At 45.7% G+C, this 23,276-nt stretch overlaps 2 protein-coding genes across 2 annotated transcripts; both read right to left on the bottom strand.

Annotated features, from left to right (window-relative positions):
* On the bottom strand, positions 1 to 17,755 carry LOC307017893 (uncharacterized protein). Its single transcript, XM_079647800.1, has 4 exons — positions 17,111 to 17,755; positions 1,914 to 2,119; positions 1,712 to 1,832; positions 1 to 466 (listed from the first exon to the last, which is right to left on the bottom strand). Exons 1-4 carry the CDS (start codon positions 17,690 to 17,692, stop codon positions 227 to 229), a joined length of 1,149 nt encoding a protein of 382 aa, XP_079503926.1. The 5' UTR covers positions 17,693 to 17,755; the 3' UTR covers positions 1 to 226.
* Positions 17,756 to 19,387: 1,632 nt separating this feature from the next.
* On the bottom strand, positions 19,388 to 22,938 carry LOC307017896 (uncharacterized protein). Its single transcript, XM_079647804.1, has 4 exons — positions 22,152 to 22,938; positions 20,700 to 20,905; positions 20,507 to 20,618; positions 19,388 to 19,826 (listed from the first exon to the last, which is right to left on the bottom strand). The coding sequence occupies exons 1-4, from the start codon at positions 22,608 to 22,610 to the stop codon at positions 19,614 to 19,616; spliced, it is 990 nt and encodes a 329-aa protein (XP_079503930.1). The 5' UTR covers positions 22,611 to 22,938; the 3' UTR covers positions 19,388 to 19,613.
* Positions 22,939 to 23,276: the final 338 nt, after the last annotated feature.

The following is a 23,276-nucleotide window of genomic DNA, read 5'->3' as shown; positions in this document are numbered from 1 at the left end:
TCCAGGCAGGAGATCCTTTCATCCCTTTATTGTAGTATTCCAATCAAATACAGAGAACTACTGTAACTACAATTATTACCATCATTAATGATTCATTCACTAAAACTACAACTGACAGAAAATAAATGTTTACTTTTAAAATCACATAAACCAATATTTAGCTCCAACTCTGAAAGTAGTGTTTGTTCAGTGAAGGCAGGATGTGCTCATCTAAACTCTGATTGGTCTATTCTGCTTCATTAATGTCCTGCTCTTCATCTCTGTCCAGGGGGGAGGGGTCTTCTTCTCTGTCCAGGGGGGAGGGGTCTTCATCTCTGTCCAGGGGGGAGGGGTCTTCAGGCCAGTATTGCTGCACAGTCTCCTTGGCTTCCTGGAAGTCATCAAACTGGACCTGAGCGTGGGGAAGTCTTTCTCCTTCGCAGAACTTCAGTTTCTCTCTCAGTCGGTCCGGACCGAACTCCAGCAGCTGAAACAGGAAGAGCTCAGATTCAGCCCATCATGAACTACAACTCCCATGAGCCTCTGGGAACACGTTCAAAATCATTTTATAATTCATATTATTTATAAATAATTATTAGGACGGTCAAAGTCAATTTGTTAATAACGCAACTTTCACTTTTTGAACAGGTGCACGTTTTCTGACCCTGAAAGATAACCCTTTAAAGCATTAAAAACATTGATATATATATAGATCTATATATATATATATAGTTTTTTCACATTCCTACAGATGTAGCACCTCATTTCTGACTCCAGCTTACAGCTTCCTGCCTACGACCTGCCAAAGACCAGTATAGAGGAATGTTAAGCCCTCCCACTATTTTCAAGAGGGCGTTGCCAGATTTTCAATTTCAGGTTTTAACCAGGAGATGGCGCTTCATTCACAAATACAGAAAGACAAGCTTCATGGACTTTCAGTTGTGTTTTGAAGAGCATTTGAACACATCAATATTTTAGATCAAATAAAGTATATCTAATCTTGTAATTCAATAATATAAAGTCTTTATATATTAAATAATCATAATAATAATGTAAATGTTTACATTACATTTCTTTATTTGTTATGCTCATACTTTTACCTTTACAATCGTTTGCTTTAATATGCAGTATATTTTTGAGTTTGCTTCCTCCTGCTCCCTTTCGGACACATACTGTATGATGTATTATTATTATTATTAATATGAAGATATTATTAAGATAAGATGAGATGTCTTTATTGATTGAACATTTTAGTTTAGAATGTGCTGTCCCACGGTAATTCAGAAGGCTCACAGGTCACATTCAGACCATTATTTAAAACAATAGGTGCTTTCACACCGTCTACAGTTTGATTTGTATAGAGGGAGCTCTGTGGCTGAATGGCCAGCGATTAGTTGTGGCGCATTTGTCATAGGTGATCAGAGCTAACTGTCTGCCGTCAGATTTCATTTAAAAAACAGATCCGATTTTAAGACTATTTCTGCGCTCATAAAGAATGATAAGAATAAGAATAATATATAAAATATATTTGTTTATTTCCTGAATAACAAGGGCCGTGGTGCTTCTGAGAAAAGGAGCTGATATCAAACTCTGAAACGAGTCCTTGAAGCAGACTAACCAGATCCACTCTGATCAGTCCTACAAAGTTATCCTGGAAATATATAATGATATGAAATGTAGAGAAAGGTCTGACGCTGAGCTGTGGACAAGAAGACAAAGAGGAAGTGATCACCTTGTTCTCCACATGCAGGGCGACGCCCACATTATCCCAGACATAGAACATGGCCTTCCAGCAGGGCGTGTAGGGCCGAGCCTCCATCTTCCGAGTCTCATCGTTCCGGACCAACACGTAGCTGACAGAGAGACAGGAAGTCAATGCATAACTCATTTCCTGTCTGAACCTCCCAGGTTACCTGTCATTGATGTTTTCTCACCTGTGAGTTGCACACATGGCTTCAGGCCTCCAGATGAAGCGGCCATCTCTGTAGCAGCAGACAGCGTTTGGGTCGTCGGTCAGAAGAGGATATTCAGAGAACTGCTCCTGATTGGCCGGACTGTGGACCAGCACCGCGTACATCACTTCCTGTCTGTACAGGTGGGTCTGATACACCCTCATGACGGGCTGCTCACCGCCGCAACACTGGAGAGAGAAGAAGAGCTTTTACACAGAATCACAGAATCACGTGGATCTTGATATGTTTATTAGAAGCAGCATATAGTTTGAATTAGGCGTCTGGCTGGGGCCTCATCACTCCACAGACTTACACAGAACATTGACTGAAGATTAGATACCTATCCCCCAACACTCTGGAGATTAGATACCTATCCCCCAACACTCTGGAGATTAGATACCTATCCTCCAACACTCTATGGAGATTAGATACCTATCCCCCAACACTCTGGAGATTAGATACCTATCCCCCAACACTCTGGAGATTAGATACCTATCCCCCAACACTCTGGAGATTAGATACCTATCCTCCAACACTCTATGGAGATTAGATACCTATCCCCCAACACTCTATGGAGATTAGATACCTATCCCCCAACACTCTGGAGATTAGATACCTATCCTCCAACACTCTATGGAGAATAGATACCTATCCCCCAACACTCTCTGGAGATTAGATACCTATCCCCCAACACTGTGGAGATTATCATTCAATCAATCAATGTTTATTTAGACAGCCCAATATCACAAATGTTACATTTGTCTCAGTGGACTTCAGTTTGTACAGAATATCAGTATGACAATTAGTGTTGTCACGATACAACATTTTGGTTTCGATACCAAGTCAAGAATTGCGATTCCGATTCTTTTTCGATACTTTTCTTAAAAAAAGGGAAACAGTCTTAAATGTAATTATTGTGCTTTATTTCACACCAGAACCATAACACAAACTTTTAAACAATGAGAACAATAAATAAAATAAATGACTAGAATTTCTATTAAATAAAATTAAGCATCATCTCAAACACCTTTTTTGTTTTTTGCTTCTGGCGTCTTTTTTGTCAACAAGCCGAGGCGCAGCGGCAGTTGCACTCCCACTTGCAGCCATGCTTCTCGCTTTCTCACATGCTCTGGCAGCTAGCGCGTGCACAAGAGAGGGGAGGGGCTTAGAGCGTGCTGGAGAGGGGAGGGGCTTAGAGCGTGCTTGGGAGGGGAGGGACTGCAGGCACGGCTGCAGTGCAGGGAGTGGAAGCAGAGCGCTGAACACACGGCTCTTATTAAAACGGCGCTTTCTCACCGGAGTACTTTCCCCGTCATTCTTAAAGTACCGATACTAATGAAACGGAGGAATCGTAACGTTTTTAACGGCAGGGTATCGCGGTACCTTTCAAGTATCGGTACACCGTGCAACACTAGTGACAATACGACACCCTCTGTCCTTAGACCCTCTGTCCTTAGACCCTCTGTCCTTAGAACCTCACATCGTACAAGGAAAAACTTCCGGAGAAAACCCACAGTTTAAAGGGGAACATGGGAGAAACCTCAGGGAGAGCATCAGAGGAGGGATCCCTCTCCCAGGACGGACAGACGTGCAATAGATGCCGTGTATAAATTGAAGAGATAATACATTTACAGCATAGGTAGACCAAATGTTAGGAAATGCATGTGTCTGTAATAAGAACATGAATCCACGAGGATGTCAACAATCCTGTGGGAGCCATCAGGGAAGTAGTATGATGAGAGTCAGGCAGGACCGCAGAGACAGGTTCAGCCACGACTCGAAGTCCAGGACTCAGATCCAGAACTCAGGATAGAGGATCCAGGACACACGACAGCTACAGGATCAGCCTCGACTCAGGATCCCGGCGAGGGAAGCTGGGTTAATCTAAACATGAGAGTACACAGGTACAGACAGTCAGAAGGAAGAAGTAAGGTGTCCCCCGACAGTCCAAGCCTATAGCAGCAAAACTAATGTGTCTACATACATGCACTCCCTTAGGATAGGTTGAGGAAAAAGGGTAGCAAGTACGAAGTAAGGAACAGAGGTGAAGAGGCACACGCAGGGAGAAAGGTCCCCACTGGAACCTTAATTGGAATTAGATACCTATCCCCCAACACTCTGGAGATTAGATACCTATCCCCCAACACTCTGGAGATTAGATACCTATCCCCCAACACTCTATGGAGATTAGATACCTATCCCCCAACACTCTATGGAGATTAGATACCTATCCCCCAACACTCTGGAGATTAGATACCTATCCCCCAACACTCTCTGGAGATTAGATACCTATCCCCCAACACTCTGGAGATTAGATACCTATCCCCCAACACTCTGGAGATTAGATACCTATCCCCCAACACTCTATGGAGATTAGATACCTATCCCCCAACACTCTATGGAGATTAGATACCTATCCCCCAACACTATGGAGATTAGATACCTATCCCCCAACACTCTGGACATTAGATACCTATCCCCCAACACTCTGGAGATTAGATACCTATCCCCCAACACTCTGGAGATTAGATACCTATCCCCCAACACTCTCTGGACATTAGATACCTATCCCCCAACACTCTGGAGATTAGATACCTATCCCCCAACACTCTCTGGACATTAGATACCTATCCCCCAACACTCTATGGATATTAGATACCTATCCCCCAACACTCTCTGGACATTAGATACCTATCCCCCAACACTCTGGAGATTAGATACCTATACCCCAACACTCTCTGGACATTAGATACCTATCCCCCAACACTCTGGAGATTAGATACCTATCCCCCAACACTCTGGACATTAGATACCTATCCCCCAACACTCTGGAGATTAGATACCTATCCCCCAACACTCTATGGATATTAGATACCTATCCACCAACACTCTGGAGATTAGATACCTATCCCCCAACACTCTATGGATATTAGATACCTATCCCCCAACACTCTCTGGACATTAGATACCTATCCCCCAACACTCTGGAGATTAGATACCTATCCCCCAACACTCTCTGGACATTAGATACCTATCCCCCAACACTCTGGAGATTAGATACCTATCCCCCAACACTCTGGACATTAGATACCTATCCCCCAACACTCTGGAGATTAGATACCTATCCCCCAACACTCTCTGGACATTAGATACCTATCCACCAACACTCTGGATATTAGATACCTATCCCCCAACACTCTCTGGAGATTAGATACCTATCCCCCAACACTCTGGAGATTAGATACCTATCCCCCAACACTCTGGATATTAGATATCTATCCCCCAACACTCTGGAGATTAGATACCTATCCCCCAACACTCTATGGATATTAGATACCTATCCCCCAACACTCTCTGGACATTAGATATCTATCCCCCAACACTCTATGGAGATTAGATACCTATCCCCCAACACTCTCTGGATATTAGATACCTATCCCCCAACACTCTCTGGATATTAGATACCTATCCCCCAACACTCTCTGGATATTAGATACCTATCCCCCAACACTCTATGGAGATTAGATACCTATCCCCCAACACTCTGGAGATTAGATACCTATCCCCCAACACTCTCTGGATATTAGATACCTATCCCCCAACACTCTGGAGATTAGATACCTATCCCCCAACACTCTCTGGATATTAGATACCTATCCCCCAACACTCTGGATATTAGATACCTATCCCCCAACACTCTGGAGATTAGATACCTATCCCCCAACACTCTGGAGATTAGATACCTATCCCCCAACACTCTATGGATATTAGATACCTATCCCCCAACACTCTCTGGACATTAGATACCTATCCCCCAACACTCTCTGGACATTAGATACCTATCCCCCAACACTCTCTGGACATTAGATATCTATCCCCCAACACTCTCTGGATATTAGATATCTATCCCCCAACACTCTATGGAGATTAGATACCTATCCCCCAACACTCTCTGGATATTAGATACCTATCCCCCAACACTCTATGGAGATTAGATACCTATCCCCCAACACTCTCTGGAGATTAGATACCTATCCCCCAACACTCTATGGAGATTAGATACCTATCCCCCAACACTCTATGGAGATTAGATACCTATCCCCCAACACTCTCTGGATATTAGATACCTATCCCCCAACACTCTATGGAGATTAGATACCTATCCCCCAACACTCTCTGGATATTAGATATCTATCCCCCAACACTCTCTGGATATTAGATACCTATCCCCCAACACTCTCTGGATATTAGATATCTATCCCCCAACACTCTATGGAGATTAGATACCTATCCCCCAACACTCTCTGGATATTAGATATCTATCCCCCAACACTCTCTGGACATTAGCTATCTATCCCCCAACACTCTCTGGATATTAGATACCTATCCCCCAACACTCTATGGAGATTAGATACCTATCCCCCAACACTCTCTGGATATTAGATACCTATCCCCCAACACTCTCTGGATATTAGATACCTATCCCCCAACACTCTATGGAGATTAGATACCTATCCATGGGCGAAGTTTGAACTTTAAGGTTGGGGGTGCCAAAAAATAACTACAAATGTAATGTATAGCTATAGGCTGCAACACAAGGATTAATACATGAAAATTGATCAGGATAGCCTACAGGCTACTGCAGGTGTGTTTTCATAACTAATATGCCCAATAGATGAAATTACTATGGCAGCGGAACTCGCCGCAAAATAAAACGGCTGCTGCGGCACATACTGCTGCTATAATTAGGCTATAACACAGAGGTCTGTAGGATCAATGTTCCCCAATGCTCACACACTTTTTAATGAACTGTATAGGCATACTAACTAATAACTGTAGGATATAAGCACAGCAGTTTTATCACATTTTGACCTAATTTCAGCGATGAAAACAAAGCAAACCAACAAAGTAATGACTTTTGTTCACCGTCATCTAGTGATTATGATCTCCATGCATTCAGCGTCTCTGCCCCACAACTGTCAGCAGCGGCCGCTAGCAGGACCGAAGCATGTGAGCACAACGCAAACGGGAGGATTTGGAGGATTTTGGTTTGAGCGTGGAGCGGTGTCTGCTGCTTACTGCAGCTGGCTATCCCCGGATGCAGATGCTGCGCAATTACGCATTTAAGCTCAACAAAACGAAATAATTTGAATGAATGGCTTAGGCTACCTAGTGCAGCATCAGGCGCCTCTTTTTCCGGCTGGCATAGATGTCCACTATCTTCTCAACTGACAGTTTTGCAGTCAAATCTCCCTCAACGTGCAGCAGGGCCAGATCAGAAAATCTCTCCTGGATCATTGTAGTTCTCAGCCAGTTTCTGATCCTCCTCATTGCTGAGAAACTTCTCTCTGATGTCGCTGATCCAATGGGCAGTGTCAGTGCAAGCTGGAGTAATGGGAAGAAGTTTGGATAGCTCTCCTTGCTTACTTCGTTTTGCAGGTCCTTCAGGTTAATGGGAGATCGGACAGCACATTTTATCAGGTCCATTTCTGCTGTCACCAGCTGTGGATGGACGATCTTGAGGCTTGCATATTTTCTCAGAAGTGGTTCAATGCCTTTCTTGTCACACTTTATCACAGCATCACATGCCGCTGCAAGCTCCATGGCTTCACCTGAAAACCGTCTGTCCAACTCGGCCATCATATTGTCCAGCACAGGGAGATATAAATGACAGTAGATGGCGTGAGCCTCAAATTGTCCGTCTATTTCCTCATTCCTTTCATCTCGTTGGCGCTGCCCAAGTGTGGGCCCCACTACATACTGGTAAAGCGACAAAGGGGGTCTTGAACTTCTTTTTCGCTTTGCCATGGAGGGGGGGTCACTTTCTGCAGTGGCAACTGGCATGCCGACGTCCTCGCCAAACTGCTTGATCTGGCTCCATATGTCTTGCCAACCTTCCTCCTCTCCTCTGCGTTCCCTCAAGTGTGCTCTCAGACTGTTGATCGTGGAGGCAGGATCTGCAAGTGTTGTGGATTTGGACTGAAGTTTCTTGTGAACAACGTGCACAACCCGCAGTAGGTCCTCAAGGATAATGAGGCAGGCGATGAAGCCAGGTGTGGTCATGTGATTATACAACCCACTTGCTTCCACTGACCATTTCTCTCCTTCATCCACCATCTCCTTCAGACAGCGTGTGATAGGCACATAATGTGATTTAACCGCAAAGACGCATCGCCATTTGCTCGCCCAACGCGTGTCACTGGGTTGCCCAATTTCCTTTGCCTTCATCTCGAGTGTTTTCTGCATCGCCAGAAACCTGTGGTGGTTGCTTGGTTCTGAAAACACGGAGTACAGCTTATCAATAACATTTAACGTCATTTTGATGTCTCTGTTGACTGTGCATGATTCCACCAGGACCAGATTAAGTTTATGGGCCTTGCAGTGTACGTAGATGGCAAAGGGGTAATCTTCCTTGATACGCTGCTGCACTCCAGTTAAATGCCCAGACATAACTGAGGCCCCATCATACGACTGTGCGACTATTGGGACGTCCTGCAGTCCACATGACTCCAACCCCTTCTTGATACCCTCAACAATCCCAGCAGCATCTCGGGAGGCAGAGCAGTCAATGAAGCAGATTAATCGCTCCTTAACCTGTAGCTTTTCTGCATATCTGATACACACAGACAGTTGTTCAGACTTTGATGATTTGGCCTCATCCGCGATAACCGTGAAAAAACCAGTCTCACGCACTGCATTTGCTATTTCCTCTCTGACTAGCTCTGCACACAAAGAGATGACCTCGTTTTGAAAATCTGGACTTGTACAATTAAAGTACTTCTCATCCTGCATTTTGCGGAAACTTGGGTCATACTTGCCGAGGAAGTCGCACAGACTCAAAAAGTTTCCCTTTGTTTCATCATCATCATCATCATCCGGCTTGCTTTTATCTGTTTCTGTATCGACTGTATTTGTGTGCTTTTTTTCATTTTTATTTTCTTGTATTTCCTTTTTTCTCCATTGTATTTCCCGATGTCCACGGAAAGGGAGGCCCAGTTGAGACAGCAGCTTAACAACATCCACGACCTTTGTCAAATACTCCCTGTTTTTATCCACTGTGTTCTGGTGACTGGTTGACAAGTGGACTCTGACAGATCCATGCTTTTCAGTTTCCTTGTAGCCCTCCCACAGTCTCATGCAGGCCTTGTGTTTTTCACAAGAGCTATGCTTTATCAGCCTCTCAGTTAGCTTACTCCAATATCGCCCGCCTTGTTTAGCTAGTGTGTCTTCCTCCTCTCCAATCTCCTTGGAAAAGTGGCGGCAACAAAAACAGAACACTGCGTCCCTTGAAATCGAGTACTCCAGCCACGGATGCTTGTTATAAAAGAATGCAGAAAAGCAACGATTTCTATCTCAAATTTTGTGTCTTGCGAAAACGGGAAGCACTGGCTGTTTGGGGCCCACACTTTTATCTCCTAGGTCACTGGGAAGTTGACCGCCATCAGAGGCTGTCTCACAGGGATTGCAAGCGGCGGGAGCTGCGGTGCCGACCGGCGCCAAGATGTGGTGGCTGGTCGAAGGGCGAGGCGGGACTGGCGGGTCCGGAGCAGGTGCAGCTTGGGTGGCAGCAACGGTGGCGCTGGAACTTGAATCCGAAACTGGGGTTGTTTTGGTTGCGAAGAACCTGCGTATATCCATTTTTTTAGTCTTCTCCTGTCAGGTTTTGGCGGCTGGCAGACTCGACTTGTCTGAATTTGAGTGCTCAAAGTGCGCATGTGCGTGCAGCGTGTGAGGGCGCAGCAGCTGCACAGATCGTCTGTGTAGACTCATTTTTGAGTAATGTTCTGTCTCTGACAGCAGTACACACTGAGACAATATGTTTGTGGATTTAAATTTATTATGTTTATTGAGTTTGCATTTATTGATATAGCGTTCCAGAGTTATATTTATCTAGGCCACCTACTATCTGTACATCATAACTAAAAAAAAAAAAAAAAAGACTCCGGCCACCAGGGGGTGCCAGGCACCCCGCGAACCCCCCCAAACTTCGCCTATGTACCTATCCCCCAACACTCTGGAGATTAGATACCTATCCCCCAACACTCTCTGGAGATTAGATACCTATCCCCCAACACTCTATGGAGATTAGATACCTATCCCCCAACACTCTCTGGAGATTAGATACCTATCCCCCAACACTCTATGGAGATTAGATACCTATCCCCCAACACTCTATGGAGATTAGATACCTATCCCCCAACACTCTATGGAGATTAGATACCTATCCCCCAACACTCTCTGGATATTAGATACCTATCCCCCAACACTCTCTGGAGATTAGATACCTATCCCCCAACACTCTATGGAGATTAGATACCTATCCCCCAACACTCTCTGGATATTAGATACCTATCCCCCAACACTCTCTGGAGATTAGATACCTATCCCCCAACACTCTCTGGAGATTAGATACCTATCCCCCAACACTCTATGGACATTAGATACCCATCCCCCAACACTCTGGAGATTAGATAGCTATCCCCCAACACTCTGGAGATTAGATACCTATCCCCCAACACTCTGGAGATTAGATACCTATCCCCCAACACTCTCTGGAGATTAGATACCTATCCCCCAACACTCTATGGACATTAGATACCCATCCCCCAACACTCTGGAGATTAGATAGCTATCCCCCAACACTCTGGAGATTAGATACCTATCCCCCAACACTCTGGAGATTAGATACCTATCCCCCAACACTCTATGGAGATTAGATACCTATCCCCCAACACTCTATGGAGATTAGATACCTATCCCCCAACACTCTGGAGATTAGATAGCTATCCCCCAACACTCTATGGAGATTAGATACCTATCCCCCAACACTCTGGAGATTAGATACCTATCCCCCAACACTCTATGGATATTAGATACCTATCCCCCAACACTCTGGAGATTAGATAGCTATCCCCCAACACTCTATGGAGATTAGATACCTATCCCCCAACACTCTGGAGATTAGATACCTATCCCCCAACACTCTATGGAGATTAGATACCTATCCCCCAACACTCTGGAGATTAGATAGCTATCCCCCAACACTCTGGAGATTAGATACCTATCCCCCAACACTCTATGGAGATTAGATACCTATCCCCCAACACTCTGGAGATTAGATACCTATCCCCCAACACTCTGGAGATTAGATACCTATCCCCCAACACTCTATGGAGATTAGATACCTATCCCCCAACACTCTATGGAGATTAGATACCTATCCCCCAACACTCTGGAGATTAGATACCTATCCCCCAACACTCTGGAGATTAGATACCTATCCCCCAACACTCTCTGGAGATTAGATACCTATCCCCCAACACTCTCTGGAGATTAGATACCTATCCCCCAACACTCTATGGAGATTAGATACCTATCCCCCAACATTCTGGATATTAGATACCTATCCCCCAACACTCTATGGAGATTAGATACCTATCCCCCAACACTCTGGAGATTAGATACCTATCCCCCAACACTCTATGGAGATTAGATACCTATCCCCCAACACTCTGGAGATTAGATAGCTATCCCCCAACACTCTGGAGATTAGATACCTATCCCCCAACACTCTGGAGATTAGATACCTATCCCCCAACACTCTATGGAGATTAGATACCTATCCCCCAACACTCTGGAGATTAGATACCTATCCCCCAACACTCTGGAGATTAGATACCTATCCCCCAACACTCTGGAGATTAGATACCTATCCCCCAACACTCTATGGAGATTAGATACCTATCCCCCAACACTCTGGAGATTAGATACCTATCCCCCAACACTCTATGGAGATTAGATACCTATCCCCCAACACTCTGGAGATTAGATAGCTATCCCCCAACATTCTGGATATTAGATACCTATCCCCCAACACTCTGGAGATTAGATACCTATCCCCCAACACTCTGGAGATTAGATACCTATCCCCCAACACTCTGGAGATTAGATACCTATTCCCCAACACTGCGTGGACTGACTCTGGTGATGTTAGTCTGAAAAGTAGAGGGCCTGGTGAAGCTGCCATTCCTCCTAAGCACCGCAGTTTCAGCTGACTGCCTGAACTAGCTCGCAGGCTTCACCCCATTTAATGGAATAGCATTATGGGTTCTAAACCTTGTCATGAGTCAGCATTATGAGTCCTGAACCCTGAGTCAGCATTATGAGTCCTGAACCCTGAGTCAGCATTATGAGTCCTGAACCCTGAGTCAGCATTATGAGTCCTGAACCCTGACCTGAGTCAGCATTATGAGTCCTGAATCCTGACCTGAGTCAGCATTATGAGTCCTGAACCCGGAGTCAGCATTATGAGTCCTGAACCCTGAGTCAGCATTATGAGTCCTGAACCCTGAGTCAGCATTATGAGTCCTGAACCCTGACCTGAGTCAGCATTATGAGTCCTGAATCCTGACCTGAGTCAGCATTATGAGTCCTGAACCCGGAGTCAGCATTATGAGTCCTGACCCCTGCCCTGAGTCAGCATTATGAGTCCTGAACACTGAGTCAGCATTATGAGTCCTGAACCCTGACCTGAGTCATCATTATGAGTCCTGAACCCTGACCTGAGTCAGCATTATGAGTCCTGAACCCTGAGTCAGCATGATGAGTCCTGAACCCTGAGTCAGCATTATGAGTCCTGAACCCTGACCTGAGTCAGCATTATGAGTCCTGAACCCTGACCTGAGTCAGCATTATGAGTCCTGAACCCTGACCTGAGTCAGCATTATGAGTCCTGAACCCTGAGTCAGCATTACTAGTCCTGAACCCTGACCTGAGTCAGCAGTATGAGTCCTGAACCCTGACTTGAGTCAGCATTATGAGTCCTGAACCCTGAGTCCGCATTATGAGTCCTGAACCCTGACTCAGCATTATGAGTCCTGAACCCTGACCTGAGTCAGCATTATGAGTCCTGAACCCTGAGTCAGCATTATGAGTCCTGAACCCTGACCTGAGTCAGCATTATGAGTCCTGAACCCTGACCTGAGTCAGCTTTATTAGTCCTGAACCCTGACCTGAGTCAGCATTATGAGTCCTGAACCCTGAGTCAGCATTATGAGTCCTGAACCCTGAGTCAGCATTATGAGTCCTGACCCCTGACCTGAGTCAGCATTATGAGTCCTGAACCCTGACATGAGTCAGCATTATGAGTCCTGAACCCTGAGTCAGCATTATGAGTCCTGAATCCTGACCTGAGTCAGCATTATGAGTCCTGAACCCTGAGTCAGCGTTATGAGTCCTGAACCCTGAGTCAGCATTATGAGTCCTGAACCCTGAGTCAGCATTATGAGTCCTGAACCCTGAGTCAGCATTATGAGTCCTGAACCCTGACCTGAGTCAGCATTATGAGTCCTGAACCCTGACCTGAGTCAGCATTATGAGTCCTGAACCCTGACCTGAGTCAGCATTATGAGTCCTGAACCCTGAGTCAGCATTATGAGTCCTGAACCCGGAGTCAGCATTATGAGTCCTGACCCCTGACCTGAGTCAGCATTATGAGTCCTGACCCCTGACCTGAGTCAGCATTATGAGTCCTGAACACTGAGTCAGCATTATGAGTCCTGAACCCTGAGTCAGCATTATGAGTCCTGAACCCTGAGTCAGCATTATGAGTCCTGAACCCTGAGTCAGCATTATGAGTCCTGAACCCTGAGTCAGCATTATGAGTCCTGAACACTGAGTCAGCATTATGAGTCCTGAACCCTGAGTCAGCATTATGAGTCCTGAACCCTGACATGAGTCAGCATTATGAGTCCTGAACCCTGAGTCAGCATGATGAGTCCTGAACCCTGAGTCAGCATTATGAGTCCTGAACCCTGACCTGAGTCAGCATTATGAGTCCTGAACCCTGAGTCAGCATGATGAGTCCTGAACCCTGAGTCAGCATTATGAGTCCTGAACCCTGACCTGAGTCATCATTATGAGTCCTGAACCCTGACCTGAGTCAGCATTATGAGTCCTGAACCCTGACCTGAGTCAGCATTATGAGTCCTGAACCCTGAGTCAGCATTACTAGTCCTGAACCCTGACCTGAGTCAGCAGTATGAGTCCTGAACCCTGACTTGAGTCAGCATTATGAGTCCTGAACCCTGAGTCCGCAGGATGAGTCCTGAACCCTGACCTGAGTCAGAATTATGAGTCCTGAACCCTGAGTCAGCATTATGAGTCCTGAACCCTGACCTGAGTCAGCATTATGAGTCCTGAACCCTGACCTGAGTCAGCATTATGAGTCCTGAACCCTGACCTGAGTCAGCATTATGAGTCCTGAACCCTGAGTCAGCATTATGAGTCCTGAACCCTGAGTCAGCATTATGAGTCCTGACCCCTGACCTGAGTCAGCATTATGAGTCCTGAACACTGAGTCAGCATTATGAGTCCTGAACCCTGACCTGAGTCATCATTATGAGTCCTGAACCCTGACCTGAGTCAGCATTATGAGTCCTGAACCCTGACCTGAGTCAGCATTATGAGTCCTGAACCCTGAGTCAGCATTACTAGTCCTGAACCCTGACCTGAGTCAGCAGTATGAGTCCTGAACCCTGACTTGAGTCAGCATTATGAGTCCTGAACCCTGAGTCAGCATTATGAGTCCTGAACCCTGAGTCAGCATTATGAGTCCTGAACCCTGACCTGAGTCAGCATTATGAGTCCTGAATCCTGACCTGAGTCAGCATTATGAGTCCTGAACCCGGAGTCAGCATTATGAGTCCTGAACCCTGAGTCAGCATTATGAGTCCTGAACCCTGAGTCAGCATTATGAGTCCTGAACCCTGACCTGAGTCAGCATTATGAGTCCTGAATCCTGACCTGAGTCAGCATTATGAGTCCTGAACCCGGAGTCAGCATTATGAGTCCTGACCCCTGCCCTGAGTCAGCATTATGAGTCCTGAACACTGAGTCAGCATTATGAGTCCTGAACCCTGACCTGAGTCAGCATTATGAGTCCTGAACCCTGAGTCAGCATGATGAGTCCTGAACCCTGAGTCAGCATTATGAGTCCTGAACCCTGACCTGAGTCAGCATTATGAGTCCTGAACCCTGACCTGAGTCAGCATTATGAGTCCTGAACCCTGACCTGAGTCAGCATTATGAGTCCTGAACCCTGAGTCAGCATTACTAGTCCTGAACCCTGACCTGAGTCAGCAGTATGAGTCCTGAACCCTGACTTGAGTCAGCATTATGAGTCCTGAACCCTGAGTCCGCATTATGAGTCCTGAACCCTGACTCAGCATTATGAGTCCTGAACCCTGACCTGAGTCAGCATTATGAGTCCTGAACCCTGAGTCAGCATTATGAGTCCTGAACCCTGACCTGAGTCAGCATTATGAGTCCTGAACCCTGACCTGAGTCAGCTTTATTAGTCCTGAACCCTGACCTGAGTCAGCATTATGAGTCCTGAACCCTGAGTCAGCATTATGAGTCCTGAACCCTGAGTCAGCATTATGAGTCCTGACCCCTGACCTGAGTCAGCATTATGAGTCCTGAACCCTGACCTGAGTCAGCATTATGAGTCCTGAACCCTGAGTCAGCATTATGAGTCCTGAATCCTGACCTGAGTCAGCATTATGAGTCCTGAACCCTGAGTCAGCGTTATGAGTCCTGAACCCTGAGTCAGCATTATGAGTCCTGAACCCTGAGTCAGCATTATGAGTCCTGAACCCTGAGTCAGCATTATGAGTCCTGAACCCTGACCTGAGTCAGCATTATGAGTCCTGAACCCTGACCTGAGTCAGCATTATGAGTCCTGAACCCTGACCTGAGTCAGCATTATGAGTCCTGAACCCTGAGTCAGCATTATGAGTCCTGAACCCGGAGTCAGCATTATGAGTCCTGACCCCTGACCTGAGTCAGCATTATGAGTCCTGACCCCTGACCTGAGTCAGCATTATGAGTCCTGAACACTGAGTCAGCATTATGAGTCCTGAACCCTGAGTCAGCATTATGAGTCCTGAACCCTGAGTCAGCATTATGAGTCCTGAACCCTGAGTCAGCATTATGAGTCCTGAACCCTGAGTCAGCATTATGAGTCCTGAACACTGAGTCAGCATTATGAGTCCTGAACCCTGAGTCAGCATTATGAGTCCTGAACCCTGACATGAGTCAGCATTATGAGTCCTGAACCCTGAGTCAGCATGATGAGTCCTGAACCCTGAGTCAGCATTATGAGTCCTGAACCCTGACCTGAGTCAGCATTATGAGTCCTGAACCCTGAGTCAGCATTATGAGTCCTGAACCCTGAGTCAGCATTATGAGTCCTGAACCCTGACCTGAGTCATCATTATGAGTCCTGAACCCTGACCTGAGTCAGCATTATGAGTCCTGAACCCTGACCTGAGTCAGCATTATGAGTCCTGAACCCTGAGTCAGCATTACTAGTCCTGAACCCTGACCTGAGTCAGCAGTATGAGTCCTGAACCCTGACTTGAGTCAGCATTATGAGTCCTGAACCCTGAGTCCGCAGGATGAGTCCTGAACCCTGACCTGAGTCAGAATTATGAGTCCTGAACCCTGAGTCAGCATTATGAGTCCTGAACCCTGAGTCAGCATTATGAGTCCTGAACCCTGACCTGAGTCAGCATTATGAGTCCTGAACCCTGACCTGAGTCAGCATTATGAGTCCTGAACCCTGACCTGAGTCAGCATTATGAGTCCTGAACCCTGAGTCAGCATTATGAGTCCTGAACCCTGAGTCAGCATTATGAGTCCTGACCCCTGACCTGAGTCAGCATTATGAGTCCTGAACACTGAGTCAGCATTATGAGTCCTGAACCCTGACCTGAGTCAGCATTATGAGTCCTGAACCCTGACCTGAGTCAGCATTATGAGTCCTGAACCCTGAGTCAGCATTATGAGTCCTGAATCCTGACCTGAGTCAGCATTATGAGTCCTGAACCCTGAGTCAGCGTTATGAGTCCTGAACCCTGAGTCAGCATTATGAGTCCTGAACCCTGACCTGAGTCAGCAGTATGAGTCCTGAACCCTGACCTGAGTCAGCATTATGAGTCCTGAACCCTGACCTGAGTCAGCATTATGAGTCCTGAACCCTGACCTGAGTCAGCAGTATGAGTCCTGAACCCTGACCTGAGTCAGCATTATGAGTCCTGAACCCTGAACCCTGAGTCAGCAGTATGAGTCCTGAACCCTGAGTCAGCATTATGAGTCCTGACCCCTGACCTCAGTACCTGCAGACTGTAGGCCTCCAGCAGCTCTTGGAGGGGGAAGGTGAAGCGGTACGATCCCAGCCTGGAGCTCTTCTTGAAGGCCGGCGAGGAGGCAAACTCCCCCAGGAAGCTCTGCTGATCCTGGACCTGCTGCTCTGTTCGGTCCGGGTATGTTTCCTGGAGGAGGCGCTGCTCAGCTGATCTGAGTTCCTCCCCCCCCACCGACAGACCCCACCACACCAGGTCTTTCCCAAACGGGTCCTTGAAGCCTCCGGACTCCTTGATGCCGTCCAAACCCTGTCTGTCGGTGTCGTGCTTCAGGTGGCTCACATGGATCTCTGGTCGTGGGTATTCTGGGATTTCGTCATATTTTAAGAGGTAATTGTTATTTAAGCCCTGAGCTCTCTTTCTCAGATCATCCAGCTTCAGATGCTCCTTTTCTACAAAGTGAAAGCAACTTCCTCTCCTGTTCCATTCAGACTCCATGATCAGCTGGCTCTCCTCTGAGGAGGATCTATTACAGCTGACAGAGTACAGCTGGAGAGTGAAGATAAACCCCTCCGACCACGTGCCCTGTTGGGAAATACAAATAATGTGAATCATGAGAGGGAGGAGGGGAACAGGCCTCCTACATGTAGCAAGATTCTTCACTTCCTGTTTCACTGTTCCCCTCCTCCATCTCATGATGACTCACATTATTTGTATTTCACAACAGGGCGCATGGTCGAAATGACAGAATCCCAGAATACCCGCGACCAGAGATCCATGTGAGCCACCTGAAGCACGACACCGACAGACAGGGTTTGGACGGCATCAAATATTCCAGAGGCTTCAAGGGCCCTGGCTTTTTGCTCTGTCCCCTGCTACAGCCTAACCCCACAGACCTGTTTGGAAGTAAACCTTTTGGTCAACATAACTTCAGTCTCCGTTCCTAGTGTTCAGTGTTGCGGGTTCACTCCAGTAGCTTTTTGAGAGCGTAACTAGAAAATACAGTGTAGTAGAGTTAGTACTTTCACTGTAACAGAGTATTAGTACAGTGTAGAGTTAGTACTTTTACTGTAACAGAGTATTAGTACAGTGTAGAGTTAGTACTTTCACTGTAACAGAGTATTAGTACAGAGTAGAGTTAGTACTTTCACTGTAACAGAGTATTAGTACAGTGTAGAGTTAGTACTTTCACTGTAACAGAGTATTAGTACAGAGTAGAGTTAGTACTTTCACTGTAACAGAGTATTAGTACAGAGTAGAGTTAGTACTTTCACTGTAACAGAGTATTAGTACAGAGTAGAGTTAGTACTTTCACTGTAACAGAGTATTAGTACAGTGTAGAGTTAGTACTTTCACTGTAACAGAGTATTAGTACAGAGTAGAGTTAGTACTTTCACTGTAACAGAGTATTAGTACAGTGTAGAGTTAGTACTTTCACTGTGACAGAGTATTAGTACAGTGTAGTGTTAGTACTTTCACTGTAACAGAGTATTAGTACAGTGCAGAGTTAGTACTTTCACTGTAACAGAGTATTAGTACAGTGTAGAGTTAGTACTTTCACTGTAACAGAGTATTAGTACAGTGTAGTGTTAGTACTTTCACTGTAACAGAGTATTAGTACAGTGTAGAGTTAGTACTTTCACTGTAACAGAGTATTAGTACAGTGTAGAGTTAGTACTTTCACTGTAACAGAGTATTAATACGGTGTAGTGTTATTCGAGCCAGCAGGGGGCGGCATCACGTTTAAAATATGGAGTTTCATTTTATTTATATTAACTACATTTACATGTTCCTAAAAACTTCCATCTTTTAGATATTATTAGAAAAGTATATTTTCTACTGATTCCAACAGAGTTAAAACAAATGTTAGGTTTTATTTTGATCAATACATGAGACACTTTAAGACTTTAAGATAGATCCTCCTGAATATGAACCATGTTTGATCTTAATCCCATAATATCTGTAGTTACGTCACAGCTTTAATACTCCTAAACTTACACTATACTGCCTGATTATACATATTTAGATGTGGTGTTTATTTACATTAGTTATATGTACTAGTATTAGTTATTTATAATATTTATATGTAAGTCTTAAAAACCCTGATTATTGATATAAATGTGAATGTCCATGAGATCTAATGAAATCAAAATGTTCCTGTTCCATATGTCCCCAAAGTGTCCTGGTCAGACCCTTGGTTTGGTGTTTCCTGATCATCCTGAATGCTACGGCTAACTAAAGAAACACAATGATAATCTAACTTAAACTCAAACTGCCGCTGGGCCCAGAAAGCAAACGTTACGCATAATGTCCAGGCAGGAGATCCTTTCATCCCTTTATTGTAGTATTCCAATCAAATACAGAGAACTACTGCAACTACAATTATTACCATCATTAATGATTCATTCACTAAAACTACAACTGACAGAAAATAAATGTTTACTTTTAAAATCACATAAACCAATATTTAGCTCCAACTCTGAAAGTAGTGTTTGTTCAGTGAAGGCAGGATGTGCTCATCTAAACTCTGATTGGTCTATTCTGCTTCATTAATGTCCTGCTCTTCATCTCTGTCCAGGGGGGAGGGGTCTTCTTCTCTCTGCAGGGGGGAGGGGTCTTCAGGCCAGTATTGCTGCACAGTATCCTCGGCTTCCTCAAATTCATCGAACTCGACCTCAAATCCGGGAAGTTTGTCTCCTTTGCAGAACTTCAGTTTCTCTCTCAGTCGAACCGGACCGAACTCCAGCAGCTGAAACAGGAAGAGCTCAGATTCAGCAACATGGAGCCCATCATGAACTACAACTCCCATGAGCCTCTGGGAACACGTCACTTAACAATCCTTTGTAAAATCATATTATTTATGAATAAATATTAGAAAGTGTTAATAACACAACTTTAACTTTAACGCGTGCACTTTTTCTGAACCTGATAAGAGAATATATATACGGTTTTTCCACATTTCTATATTTATACATTTGTGAACATTTTTCCATTTAGTTTAAGAATTCTTCAAATGTATCATCCAGAAAGAAACGTTTCACATTTATTTCACAAAATCTCAGAAAAATTAAAAATGTTCTTCACATTTTTCTGAATTTTTATTTTTTTAATTAGTTTTTCAGATGTTTTTCAAGGTTTTTTAAATATTCTTTAGATATAAACATTTTTTTCTTTCCTTTTACACATTTTCCTCTCGACATGTTTCACTTTTGGGACTTTTTAAATATATGTATTTCTTTAATAACAAGGGCCGTGGTGCTTCTGAGAAAAGGAGCTGATATCAAACTCTGAAACGAGTCCTTGAAGCAGACTAACCAGATCCACTCTGATCAGTCCTACAAAGTTATAATGTAGATATATAATGATATGACATGTAGAGAAAGGTCTGACTCTGAGCTGTGGACAAGAAGACAAAGAGGAAGTGATCACCTTGTTCTCCACATGCAGGGCGACGCCCACATTATCCCAGACATAGAACTCATCAGGGCAGCAGGGCAGAGCCTCCATCTTCCGAGTCTCATCGTTCTGGAACAACTTGAGTCTGACAGAGAGACAGGAAGTCAATGCATAACTCATTTCCTGTCTGAACCTCCCAGGTTACCTGTCATTGTTTTTTTCTCACCTGTGAGTTGCACACATGGCCTCAGGCCTCCAGATGAAGCGGCCATCTCTGTAGCAGCAGACAGCTTTTGGGTCGTCGGTCAGAAGAGGATATTCAGAGAACTGCTCCTGATTGGCCGGACTGTGGACCAGCACCGCGTACATCACTTCCTGTCTGTACAGGTGGGTCTCATACACCCGCATGACGGGCTGCTCACCGCTGCAAAACTGGAGAGAGAAGAAGAGCTTTTACACAGAATCACGTGGAAAAGTCAACAAAGTTATAAACTATGAGTCCTGAACCCTGAGTCAGCATTATGAGTCCTGAACCCTGAGTCAGCTTTATGAGTCCTGAACCCTGAGTCAGCATTATGAGTCCTGAACCCTGAGTCAGCATTATGAGTCCTGAATCCTGAGTCAGCATTATGAGTCCTGAATCCTGAGTCAGCGTTATGAGTCCTGAACCCTGAGTCAGCTTTATGAGTCCTGAACCCTGAGTCAGCTTTATGAGTCCTGAACCCTGAGTCAGCATTATGAGTCCTGAACCCTGAGTCAGCATTATGAGTCCTGAAACCTGAGTCAGCATTATGAGTCCTGAACCCTGAGTCAGCATTATGAGTCCTGACCCCTGAGTCAGCATTATGAGTCCTGAACCCTGACCTGAGTCAGCATTATGAGTCCTGAACCCTGAGTCAGCATTATGAGTCCTGACCCCTGAGTCAGCTTTATGAGTCCTGAACCCTGAGTCAGCATTATGAGTCCTGAACCCTGAGTCAGCATTATGAGTCCTGACCCCTGAGTCAGCATTATGAGTCCTGAACCCTGAGTCAGCATTATGAGTCCTGACCCCTGAGTCAGCATTATGAGTCCTGAACCCTGAGTCAGCATTATGAGTCCTGAACCCTGAGTCAGCATTATGAGTCCTGAACCCTGACCTGAGTCAGCATTATGAGTCCTGAACCCTGAGTCAGCATTATGAGTCCTGAACCCTGACCTGAGTCAGCATTATGAGTCCTGAACCCTGAGTCAGCATTATGAGTCCTGAACCCTGACCTGAGTCAGCATTATGAGTCCTGAACCCTGAGTCAGCATTATGAGTCCTGACCCCTGACCTGAGTCAGCATTATGAGTCCTGAACCCTGAGTCAGCATTATGAGTCCTGAACCCTGACCTGAGTCAGCATTATGAGTCCTGAACCCTGAGTCAGCATTATGAGTCCTGAACCCTGAGTCAGCATTATGAGTCCTGACCCCTGACCTGAGTCAGCATTATGAGTCCTGAACCCTGAGTCAGCATTATGAGTCCTGACCCCTGACCTGAGTCAGCATTATGAGTCCTGAACCCTGAGTCAGCATTATGAGTCCTGACCCCTGACCTGAGTCAGCATTATGAGTCCTGACCCCTGAGTCAGCATTATGAGTCCTGAACCCTGACCTGAGTCAGCATTATGAGTCCTGAACCCTGACCTCAGTACCTGCAGACTGTAGGCCTCCAGCAGCTCCTGGAGGGGGAAGGTGAAGCGGTACGATCCCAGCCTGGAGCTCTTCTTGAAGGCCGGCGAGGAGGCAAACTCCCCCAGGAAGCTCTGCTGATCCTGGACCTGCTGCTCTGTTCGGTCCGGGTATGTTTCCTGGAGGAGGCGCTGCTCAGCTGATCTGAGGTCCTCCCCCCCCACCGACAGACCCCACCACACCAGGCCTTGTTTTCCCTTGAAGCCTCCGGACTCCTTGATGCCTTCCAAACCCTCTTCATCGGTGTCGTGCTTCAGGTGTCTCACACGGATCTCTGGTCGTGGGTATTCTGGGATTCTGTCATTTTTAAAGAGGTAATTGTTTGCTAAACCCTGAGCTCTGTCTCTCAGGTCGTTCAGCTTCAGATGCTCCTTCTTTACAAAGTGAAACTTACGTCCTATCCTGTTCGCTCCAGACTCCATGATCCGCTGGCTCTCCTCTGAGGATCTACAGCTGACAGAGTACAGCTGGAGACTGAAGATAAACCCCACCCCCCAACACCTGTCTTTATGTAGTCCAGAGGCCCCGTTGGGAAATGCAAATAATGTGCGTCATCATGAGATGGAGGAACCGTAAACATGTTTCAACAGATTCTTCACTGTTTCCCTCCCTTATCTTTCAGTCAATCCGGTTTTTCTTTTTTACTGCCAAGAAACTTCTCATTCCCACAAAACTCAACGACTTGTCTCTACAAACACTGTCGCCTGAACCAAACCGTCCAAATACATCTCCACACACACATGCATCTCCACACACACATGCATCTCCACACACACATGCATCTCCACACACACATGCATCTCCACACACACACATGCATCTCCACACACACATGCATCTCCACACACACACATGCATCTCCACACACACATGCATCTCCACACACACATGCATCTCCACACACACATGCATCTCCACACACACATGCATCTCCACACACACATGCATCTCCACACACACATGCATCTCCACACACACATGCATCTCCACACACACACATGCATCTCCACACACACATGCATCTCCACACACACACATGCATCTCCACACACACATGCATCTCCACACACACATGCATCTCCACACAC

The sequence above is a fragment of the Notothenia rossii genome (genome assembly GCF_949606895.1).
Source record: "Notothenia rossii genome assembly, chromosome: 9".
In the NCBI taxonomy this organism is placed as follows: Eukaryota; Metazoa; Chordata; class Actinopteri; order Perciformes; family Nototheniidae; genus Notothenia; species Notothenia rossii.
This window is presented reverse-complemented; position numbering and strand designations above follow the sequence as displayed.

Coding starts and splice junctions, on each gene's coding strand:
- LOC307017893 (XM_079647800.1), bottom strand. CDS start 17,692: ATGATTCACATTATTTGTATTTCCCAACAGGGCACGTGGTCGGAGGGG. Junction 2,120..17,110: donor TGGAGGCCTACAGTCTGCAG/GTACTGAGGTCA, acceptor TTCTCTCTCCAG/TGTTGCGGCGGTGAGCAGCC. Junction 1,833..1,913: donor GCCATGTGTGCAACTCACAG/GTGAGAAAACAT, acceptor TCTCTCTGTCAG/CTACGTGTTGGTCCGGAACG.
- LOC307017896 (XM_079647804.1), bottom strand. CDS start 22,610: ATGGAGTCTGGAGCGAACAGGATAGGACGTAAGTTTCACTTTGTAAAG. Junction 20,906..22,151: donor TGGAGGCCTACAGTCTGCAG/GTACTGAGGTCA, acceptor TTCTCTCTCCAG/TTTTGCAGCGGTGAGCAGCC. Junction 20,619..20,699: donor GCCATGTGTGCAACTCACAG/GTGAGAAAAAAA, acceptor TCTCTCTGTCAG/ACTCAAGTTGTTCCAGAACG.